The sequence below is a fragment of the Coffea arabica genome, chromosome 7e, assembly GCF_036785885.1.
Source record: "Coffea arabica cultivar ET-39 chromosome 7e, Coffea Arabica ET-39 HiFi, whole genome shotgun sequence".
NCBI classification, from domain to species: domain Eukaryota; kingdom Viridiplantae; phylum Streptophyta; class Magnoliopsida; order Gentianales; family Rubiaceae; genus Coffea; species Coffea arabica.
This window is the reverse complement of record NC_092323.1, coordinates 15,832,043-15,842,563: the sequence shown is the minus strand read 5'-3', so window position 1 is coordinate 15,842,563 and position 10,521 is coordinate 15,832,043. Positions and strand designations below refer to the sequence as shown.

General features: G+C 34.9%; 1 protein-coding gene and 1 long non-coding RNA gene across 2 annotated transcripts; one reads left to right on the top strand and one right to left on the bottom strand.

The window, feature by feature from the left end:
• Nucleotides 1-2,080: 2,080 nt before the first annotated feature.
• Nucleotides 2,081-4,936, bottom strand: LOC140011433 (uncharacterized). Its single transcript, XR_011818589.1, has 4 exons — nucleotides 4,556-4,936; nucleotides 3,380-3,466; nucleotides 3,028-3,226; nucleotides 2,081-2,136 (listed from the first exon to the last, which is right to left on the bottom strand). It is a non-coding gene; the product is annotated as an uncharacterized lncRNA (long non-coding RNA).
• A 2,235-nt stretch (nucleotides 4,937-7,171) lies between these two features.
• LOC113701031 (uncharacterized) lies at nucleotides 7,172-9,483 on the top strand. Its single transcript, XM_027221481.2, has 2 exons — nucleotides 7,172-7,834; nucleotides 8,861-9,483. Exons 1-2 carry the CDS (start codon nucleotides 7,371-7,373, stop codon nucleotides 9,297-9,299), a joined length of 903 nt encoding a protein of 300 aa, XP_027077282.1. The 5' UTR covers nucleotides 7,172-7,370; the 3' UTR covers nucleotides 9,300-9,483.
• The last annotated feature ends 1,038 nt before the right edge of the window (nucleotides 9,484-10,521 follow it).

Genomic DNA, 10,521 nt, shown 5'->3' with positions numbered 1-10,521 from the left:
ATTCATTTTTAGGTTAATATCAGCTAGTTTAATAAATGTCTTGAGCATTAGATCTAATTATCGTAAACCTCAAAATAAGTCAACAAAATCCCAAGATCCAACATGTATTTCATACGTACTTAAATTCCTTGGTACTTTCAATTTCCTGCAAACAATACTTCAAATATATATATAATATTTCCTACATATCCAACATTTTAAACTTAAAATGTGCAATCAAAATCATATCCAATAAAGAACATCATAAACAACTATAGTACCATTTCAACTTAAATCACACATGCAAATTTTCAAGCCTATTTATTCAGTCACAATTGATCATTTCCTAGTGTGTATTTCCTCTAAAGAGTAAATCGTACCCCAAACTCTGTTATCACTAAATATTATGAAAATCTCTTATTTCACAGTCTTCTATCCAATTTCATTCAAATTCCTAAAATTACTAATATTATAAACACCATTCAACATACATCTAGGTCGCATGGCCTAAACTTTGATAACATTAAAAATCATGAGAATTTCTTATTTCCTTTAATCCTCTTTTTCTTTTCATCTCATTTCATTCTCAAAACCCCTAATATCTCAAGCACCATTTCACATACTTTCAGATCATATAACCTAAGCTTTGGTACTACTAAAAGGTCATAGCAATCTCTTATTTCCTTTGATCTATTCTTTCATCTCCTTTCAATTTTCAGAATCATTAATATCCAAACATAATTTCTCACACTCTCAGACCATCTAACCTAAGCTCTGATACCACTAAAAATGTCACGCCCCGAGCTCGCACGTGCCCGTCACATGACATCCGCCGTACTCCCAAGTCTCACTTGAGAATACAAGGCTACATTAACTAATTTAACCTTAACAGCACTAAATAATTCAACTAAATAAAATGCGGTACGAATTACATATAAAAGGAAGTCTACGAATATTCCAGACGTTCGTACATTTATTCTCCAATTGAAACAGCGGAAACAAAAGTAAATAAGACTAACAACTAGAAGTAGCTAGCCTGCCAACTTCTATGCACCTAAACTAATAAAAGTCATCCTCAGGGTCTTCTATGTAAACCAATTCATACTCTTCAGAATCTGCAAAAATAGTAAGAAGTGGGTTGAGCGACACATCGCTCAGTAAGTAATATTTACCCCTCTGTTGGACCATGCACTCTTAATTTTATAGATACATATATAAATATGGGTACAACCCAAATCGTTTGCATATCATTCACATCCATAATTTTGAAAGTAACATCATTTATAAAACAATCAATAGTAAAGAATGACAAGGAATATAAAAGCACTTTATTGACAACCATACTTGGAAAATCGTAACGTCATAAATCACTTTGCAACAATTCATATGCATCTCCATATCCAATCATGTATCATCCCATAAAACGTCACATATCCGTTCATAGATCATTTCAAAATAGTTCATAAATCACTTCATATCGTTCATAAACCTTCTTTCAGTTCAACTCATAACAAGTACATGTAATGACCGGCTACTGAGTACTCAGCCTAGAGATTTTACCCCTTCTAAGTGGGCGACCAATAAGTTTCATGACTACCGATTGGTCTTATTTCAATCTTGGGTCAATCGGCTGGGTTTTATACCAGGCTACCATGACTTTCTCAATTGGTCAATCGGCTGGGCTTTATACCAGGCTACCATGATTTTATCACTCGGTCAATCGGCTGGGCTCTATACCAGGCTACCGTGACCTCACCAATCGACTGGGCTTTATACCAGGCTACCATGGCGGTTAGACAGGACTATAGCCCCTATCGTCTATTCCATGACTGCTCTGAGCTTTACTTGTCAAAATTCATTTCACATATCACATACATAAATCTTTGCTTTCATAAAAGATTCAGCTTATTTTGCATATAAGAACATATCCAAACATTTCAACTAAGTCACATGGTCCATTTTTGTATAGTAAAATATAACTTTCATGAATATCCAAGTAAAGCATTTAATCAAACACCTTTCGAGTCAACACCACAAAATAGGATTGAAAACAAGCATTTCATTTTGCACATTTGAAATCTCAGAAGGGTAAGTACCACCTACCTCAAACTGCTCTCTTGAGAAAATTCTTAATGTGCCCTTAAACTTGCTTCAAACCTATAACCAATAACATATATCCCTTAATCAATTTAATTATCTTAATTTTGAAATGCATAGTCCTACCATAAATAATTCTAGAAAACATGTTTGGACATTCACTAAAATGTTCTTGAATAGTTTCCCAAAAATAGCATGGCTCCCCTTCCTAAAATTTCCTAACTTAGACAGTTTCACTCATTTTTCTTTTCTTTTTTTTTATTTGTTTAACCAAAATTGGGTATTTATAATAGCGTTGGACTTTTAAGAAAAATTAAGACTTTTAAAATAATCTACTTTATGAAAATGACTGAGCCTAACTAATTTGGGCATTACAAAATATCAACATATATCGTTAGGTAATTTTAAAATATTTTGGAGTCAATTTAACCATTAGACCACTTGATTCAAGATCAATTTATAGAACCAGTTATATGTCAAACCTTCTGGACCATAAAGTAATCTTCAGAATACTTTAATTATCTTAAATGTTTTGGAGTTGTATTGAAAGTTATGGAAACCAAATATGAAACTCAAGCACGTCTTCATCCTTGGGACTAATTGCCAATTGTACCTTTTCTCTTGCTCCAATAAGGGTTCATTCTCTTCTTTCTTTTTCTCTGGGTCTGTCTTGTTTGTGTTGTGAAAGCTTTGGAATTATTATCCCGTTGGCTTGATGGATTAATGTTTAATTCTTTTCTTTCTTTTGTACTTTCAGCCGTAAGACCAAGACCAAACTACTAATTGTTTTGGACTATCTTTTTTTTTTTTTTTCACCAGAGACATCAATCGGTGTATATTAGGCCTTACAGAAACCCATTGCATTGCTATATGAACAGTTTATCAAGAACAATAAACTTAACACAGTGCTTCTAATACTTTATTTAAAAAAAATCACCATATAATGTCTACCTCCAAATAAGAAAGCCTTCACAAGAATACGTAGCTTATGTATATGATCTCTTCCAGGAAACAAAGGCTTCCAATCCATCCATTCCATGAATATGCAACCCACAAATGATACACCAGTTGTGGTTGTGCAATCCACAGAATTCACACAATAATTTTGGTGCTCGATACCATTTGCACTGACATATTCCATCGTAAATTCCTACAAGTTGTTAGAATATGCTAATATATGAATTGGAACCCTTAATAGCTATCGAGCATCTTGACTCAATTCTATTAGAATCACCCATTGAACACCTAGGCTTATAAAATTCGTACAAAGAATAAATCATAAAATTATAGGTCAGAATCTTACTTGTATTGGTTTGGATGTTGATGGTGTAGAGATTACTCTTTGTACTTTCTTGTCTTCTCCCTTCTCTTCTCACTGACGGCTCTTGCTCTAGGGAGGCAGACAAAAGAAATGTAAGGTTGGGGTTACTTTTCTGTCTAGGGTTTCAATGAAATCCTAAACCTAGCACTACCTACTAGTAGGTGGGTTGGGCCAAAGTTTTTTTTTTTTTTTTTGTTTAATAGAACCACTTAGCCCATCCTACCGTTACTTTATTTTATTATTTCTTTTTACCTAAAACTTTATCTTTTTAATTAATTGGAAAAATTACAATAATGACATAATAAAATAGGGGCCAAAAATCGCGGGTTTCACAGAACCAGCAGCCATGGTTTTGTTCTTTTATTATTATTATTTTTTGCTTTTTCTCTTCCCCTCTCGTCCATCTCCCTCTTCCCCTCTCCTTCCCTTCCGCTCTCCCCTTTTGCCCAATCTGATCGCGTGACTAGATCGTAGCCAATCACGGTACCAGATCGCAGCTAAGGGAAGGGGGAGCGTGGCTGGGGAGCGGAGGGAGAGGAGAGGGGAGGGAAGAAAAGGGGGAGGGAGAGAAAACAAAAGAAAAAAGAAAATAGAAGGGTTGCAAATCGGTCAAAGGGGGAGGGGAAGGGTAGGAGAGGGGGAGAGGGAGAAAGGAAAAAAAAAAAGGAAGGCCAGCGCCGGAAGCAGCGGCGGAGGTGGTGGCCGGCGATGAAGGTGTGGTGGATCAGGGTGGGGAAGAAAAGAGGAAGTTTTTTGTGTATTAGATATTTTGAATGTGTAGGTTAAAAATTTTGATAAGATTTTTTGGGGTTCCTGTAGCAAAAGTTGTTAAAAAACTAGTAGCAAACAAACTTGTCAAAAAACTTAGGTTTCAAATAGGGCCATAGTTTGATAAATGCTGCAAAAAATTTGACCCGATTCGAGAGATTAACCAAGTGAACTGGCTCAAAATTGTTTAGGTCTTAAAGCCAACCTAATCAATGACCTAACATAAGTCTATATTGATTGAGTTCCTACTGAGGTTTATAAAATTGATTTTTTGCTTTATGTTTTATTCTTTTTCCTAATCGACACGTTTCCGAGCATAAATATGTTTTCTAACACCAACCCCATATGAAGAAATGCGCAAAAGAATAAAGGGGTAGAAACAGGATCTACCAGCAGAAGAGAAGCCTTGAGAGGAGGAGGAGGAGGAGCATTTGACAGTAAAGCCTGACTTTTTTGGGTAAAAAAGCAGCCATTGATAAAGGGCTGTTGTGAATTAGTCTCAAAGAACAATCCACCGACATTAGCTACACCTTCAATCAATCACTTCCTGACACAAACACGCACTAGGGGTGTGTCGGTACGCGTTTTCGTTTAATTTTTAGGGGGTTTTGGGGTTCTTGTTGCAGTTGCTGGAAGCTAACCTGGACACAGAGGAGAAGGAGTTGGGCTTGTTTAGTTGAAAACTTCAATGGATCGGCGGCGGCTCTTTCTGATATCAAGTTTTATCTTTCAAATCCTTGTACTTTTTTAAACTTCAAAATCTTCCCATTTTCATTCGGACTATCTTTTTTGCAATTCATCCTTTGTAAAATTATAATTGAGCCCTCAATTCGTTAAAGTTCTCTTGATTTCTTTAGTGGACTTCATGTTTGTTATCTAATTAACTATTTATTTAACCAACAAAATTTATTTGAAAGCTGAAACTTATAATTGTATACAATTTATTGACAAAATTATATGTATTTTTTTCTTTTTTTATTGGTTAAAACTTAGAAATCTATAGGGGTTATGCCTAATGCCTTGAGGCTTTCGCCCACACTTAGAGCAATGAAAAATGCATTACTCAATCACCCCTACCTTTTAAAACTTTGCAATGAACTATGAGATTGGTTTCACAATATGGCAAAAACTTGTTTGGATTGCATTTTTCTGAACTTTTTGTAAAAAAAATTACTGTAGTGATTCGATATATATGAGATAAAAAAGTAATTGAAAAATGTGTCCACAAAAAACGTAGTAATTTTTCAAAGAAAAATTGCAATCCAAACACACCATAAGAGTGGTCAAATTTTAGGGAAGCTATATATAGTTTGATAAATGTTGCAAAAAATTTGACCCGATTCGAGTGACTAACCAATTGAACTGGCTCAAAATTGTTTAGGTCTTAAAGCTAATCTGATTACTGGCGTAACATAAGTCTACATTGATTGAGTTCCTATTGAGGTTTATAAAATTGATTTTTTGCTTTATGTTTTATTCTTTTTCCTAATAGGGAAAAGATAAGATTTAAGAAGTGAGAGATGGAAGAGAAGGGAGATTTGAGGTTTATAAAAACAATCTTGAATATAAAATACTTAATTGACTTTGAAGGCTAGTAACCTCAATTGAACTCAATAATATGAATTATTTAGTACATTTTTCATTTTTAATACATTCATAGTGTTACGGTTATTATGTATAAGGCATCAAATACATTTTTCATGAACTTGTGGTTAGATATATAAACATTCCATCATTTTTGTTGGCAATTACGACCAAGTAAGCAAATATGGTTCTTTAAACAAGTGTTTTGTCCATTCATGCATTACTTAGCAGCAAGCTTGTTCAAAAACATTCTCTAATCAACTCCCATCACCAAGTACTTGTTTTGGTAAAGTGTCAATTTGATTTACTTGAAAATGTAATATAGTTGCTATTCAAATTCTCTTCGGCGCTCAAATTAAGATTTGATTTTGAACTCTAAATTAAAACCTATCCAGGGAGAAATTAGGAGGGACGGGCAAGGCAGCCGCTCCTTGAAACACTTTGCAAAATTGCATTAGGTATTTAGGATTTTTCACCAGCATTTTATTACCTCCCCCTCAAATATTTATTTAAAGTTATTTTTTGTTCCTTATAATATTTCCTTTACAAATTTCCTTTAACAAATAATTTCTAATCTATATAAGATTAGTACAACATATTAATAAGGAAATTATATAAAAGGAAACAAAGACGGGATAAGAAAGATTTGTTTATAATTACAATCTATTTATGCTAAATTGACTTGAATTAAGGATTGGAAGATAAATCAAACTATAAGAGTTTGGTTCACTAAAGAGTTTGGACTTATAAGAGTTTCAATGGATTTGGTTCACTAAACTAATCAAACTAAACATGAGCAAAATTTTGTGTTCAATTTAATTTCAAATTTGGCTCAATTAGCATTAAACTTGTAAATTTGTGTGCAAATAATTTAAAATGCTGACTCGATAGAAGTTCGTTCACATTTTGACTCAATTTACAAACAAACCAAATTTGAACATACTTGTGAAAATTAATAAACAAGTTTGAATAATAGTTTCAACTTCCTTATTGGATTAAAACACAGAATAGTACTAGTAAAAAAATGACACAGAGAATTTATCTAAACTCTATTATTATGCTTTCACTCATTGACTCTCTTTCAAACGCTATCATTGTGGTTTACCTGATTGATCTTACCCCAAACTTCATTATTTGCTATAAATTTTCTCACCAAAATATGTACGATCATTCACCTCCCTCTAAACTAGAACCCTGGTTCCATCTATGAATCTAAGCTCAATTAAACCAAAATGACTTGACAGTCTTGACTAGCCATATTTGAAACCCTAAATAATCTTAATTAATTCTATTACAAACATAACATCCGTTGTCGTAATTTCCAACAGTGTGGGGGGTGGATCTATAATTATCACAAATAAGTCGATTGCTAATAGTGGAGTACTACAACTTATGAAAAATCGATTCCCCCTGAATTGACTTGAAGCAGTACTACAAAAGTTGCCGATTGGACGACGTCATCTGTTAGTTTCGGAAATCCTAAACCAAACTAATCCAAAAGCAAATAAATCAGTGAATCACTTCAATAGCAAGTCCGGAAGAAGCCACAAAATTTGTCTCCAATTTGAAACCCTAAAACCCTAGAAACCCTAGCAGCAGGACCACCAATTCAGCAGCAACCATGGCGAGAAACGAAGAGAAAGCTCAATCGATGCTAAACAGGTTCATAGCAATGAAAGCCGATGAGAAGAAGAAGCCCAAGGAACGGCGTCCATTTCTAGCCTCAGAGTGCCGGGATTTAGCCGAAGCAGATAAATGGAGGCAGCAAATTATGCGGGAAATTGGGCGGAAGGTCGCGGAGATTCAGAACGAAGGGTTAGGGGAACATAGGTTGAGGGACCTTAATGATGAGATTAATAAGTTGATTAGAGAAAAAGGGCATTGGGAACGAAGGATAATTGAGCTTGGTGGACCAAATTACATAAAGAATTCGGCAAAGATGACGGATTTAGATGGGAATATCGTTGATGTTCCGAACCCTGGTGGACGTGGCCCTGGATATAGGTATTTTGGGGCAGCAAAGAAGCTACCTGGTGTTAGGGAGTTGTTTGAGAAGCCACCTGAGTTGCGTAAAAGGCGAACGAGGTAAAAAATATCGAGGTTTTGTTTTCTTCTTTTGGTTTTATTCTAGTTACATGCAGTTGTGCGGGAAAAATGTTAACAAACTTCTTTGAAGCTCAAATTTTTGGATCAAATTGTACTCAGAGAGTTAGTTTGAGCAATCAAATATATTCGAGTAACTAGTAGAAGGCCTAGATCAAAGTTGAAAACCAGTTGAAGGGTTACTTTTGTTACTGGGCTAGTCCTTGAGCAATCACTAGTCTGTTAGTGAATGATGAATTGTGTGGGAACATACCTGCGTGTCTGGTTATTTGTTGTCTGATGATGCAGATGGTCATGAGGTGGCTGTGTGGATATGGATAATTGTGAACATAAGCTTATATGTGCTTTTTATTTTATTTTATTTTTTGGTATGTTGCTGAGAGGGACATTCAATTTTAATTGAAGCAAAATAGGATTAGTGGAACTGTGTAATTGAACCTAGATAGCATGCGAAAAATCGATATGTTATGTTAAGATGGAAAAATCAGATGCTTTTGAGTTGCTAGATGGTAAGTTGGGAAGTGCATACATTTTTTCATAATTAACAAAACATGTTGAAATTTCTTTACAGACCTAATGTTCTCACATGAACGGAATGATGATTTGGCCTTTTTTTTTCCTTGGTGAATTATGACTCAATGGGGTTTGGAAGAATTATTTGTTGAGTTTGGAAAGTCTGTAAATTCAGGAGACTTTCCGCTATAAAGAAGAGATGTTTCATGTATTGTTGACTTGAAAGTTTCCTTATTTGATTGTCCAACTTAATTTAAGTTTTCATTTATTATTATCATGTATGTGTTGTTCATTATCTATATGATTTGTAAAATATATGTGCCTGAGAACGTGCATATCGGATCTGTATATTCCTAGGCTGAGCATATGAGTTTGTTGATTATATTGTTCTTTACAGCTTGGATTTCTTAAGCAACAGGATTGAAATATCTGGTTTTCTTTTGTGTTTGTGGATTTTTTTTTTTGTGGCTGATGATGAGTATTAACCTTTTGCAGGTATGACATTTACAAGAGGATTGATGCAAGTTATTATGGGTATAGGGATGATGAGGATGGGATTTTGGAGAAGTTAGAGGGGCCAGCAGAGGAGAAGATGAGGGCTGCGGCCTTGGCAGATTGGAATGCAGATTTAGAGAAAAAGAAGGAAGCGAGGAGAGGAGTAAAGAGCGGGGAAGTTGCAGAAGCTGGGTTGGCATCTAAGATCTTGTATGAGGAGGTGGAAGATGTAATTGAGGAGGAAAGGAGGATGGAGAGGGAAAGAGAGGAAAAAGAGAAGGAGAAGGAATTTGTGGTACATGTGCCATTACCGGATGACAAGATGATTGAGAGAATGGTGCTAGAAAAGAAGAAGATGGAGCTCTTGAGTAAGTATGCAAGTGATGATTTAGTCGAGGAGCAGAGTGAAGCAAAGGCTATGCTTAATATTCAACGGTAGATGGTATGTTTTGCCATGCCTCTTCCTTTAACATAGTTAGCCGAGGCAACATTTTGTAAAGGATTGGTATAGCAAATCTTAGTAGCTCATGGATTTCTTGTTATCACTGCAATCTTAACTTGTTATAGTACATCAGAAATGATATATGTAACAAGAGTTCCCTTGATTTGGGGTTGGTTCTTTATCTTCTCTTGTTGGAGTCATATGAGCCTTCTAATAATACCATGCTTGCTTTAGCATTCTTGCTGTATTAGAGGAGGAATTTTTCATGTTATAAGTTGTTGAGAGGGGTTTGACAATGAGATAGCTGCATATATATTTGTTTTATTTGACATTTTAGAAAGCTTGCAAAAAAGGATTAATGTTAATTGTTAATTTGGCATAATAAGATTTGTCTGTCTTGGCTAAATATATGAAATTTATTTAGCTGCTCTGGTTTGGAAGTGGTAGGAGTGTGGCTTCATAAGCATTTTTTACTGCCTTTTTTTTCGCAATTTAGAATTTGTAAAGTGTAAGACATCTAAATTGGTTTTACTATGAGTAACCTGGTAGGAAAATTCAATATGAAGTTTATCCAACTACTGCTTTCCATCAAGTTTCATTTCTTTTTTTCAAGATTTTGAAATTCGTGGCTGTTCCCCATTTTTTTTAAATGGCTGTTCCTTTCCTTAAAATAGCTCTAAGTTTGGCTCGATAACAAACAAAAGAAATTATTTGCTATGTAAAAACTGTTGCTATGTCAAAAGGTCCGAGAACTGAGCCTGATGATTGGTTAAAATAATACAACTGCATGGTAATCAGTTTATCACCGCCACGGCATTTGAATTTGATTCTTAATAGAGTAAGAGAAGCATGGGGGGATGGTCTCCCAATAGTGAAGTACAAACTTCTCAAGCATCTAGTTTTATTCTGGGGAACCTTAATGTTTTTGCAATGCGTAGGTGCTTTACTTGCCAATATCCTAAGCATAGTTCCAATTTTTTTCTACTCCATGTACTTGCGTTTATGGGTTCCTTTTTTTTTTTTTTGGTAATGTTATGGCATTACTTTGGTTTTTTGGTCCCAAGAATTTCGCTGTTTTTAAGCTGTTTGGTAGCTCGAGTTGTTTACAGGTAAACATTGTATCCTGACCAAATTGAGGTAACCTGTAACATTCAAGTGTAACTTAACAACAGCTTGTCCTGAATCTGTATATTGGTTTGCTGTTGGAATCTGTCCATGA

Excerpts from the sequence above, each read along its gene's own strand:
- LOC113701031 (XM_027221481.2), top strand. The coding sequence starts at position 7,371 with ATGGCGAGAAACGAAGAGAAAGCTCAATCGATGCTAAACAGGTTCATA. Across the intron at positions 7,835-8,860 it reads TTGCGTAAAAGGCGAACGAG|GTATGACATTTACAAGAGGA; the intron begins GTAAAAAATATC and ends AACCTTTTGCAG.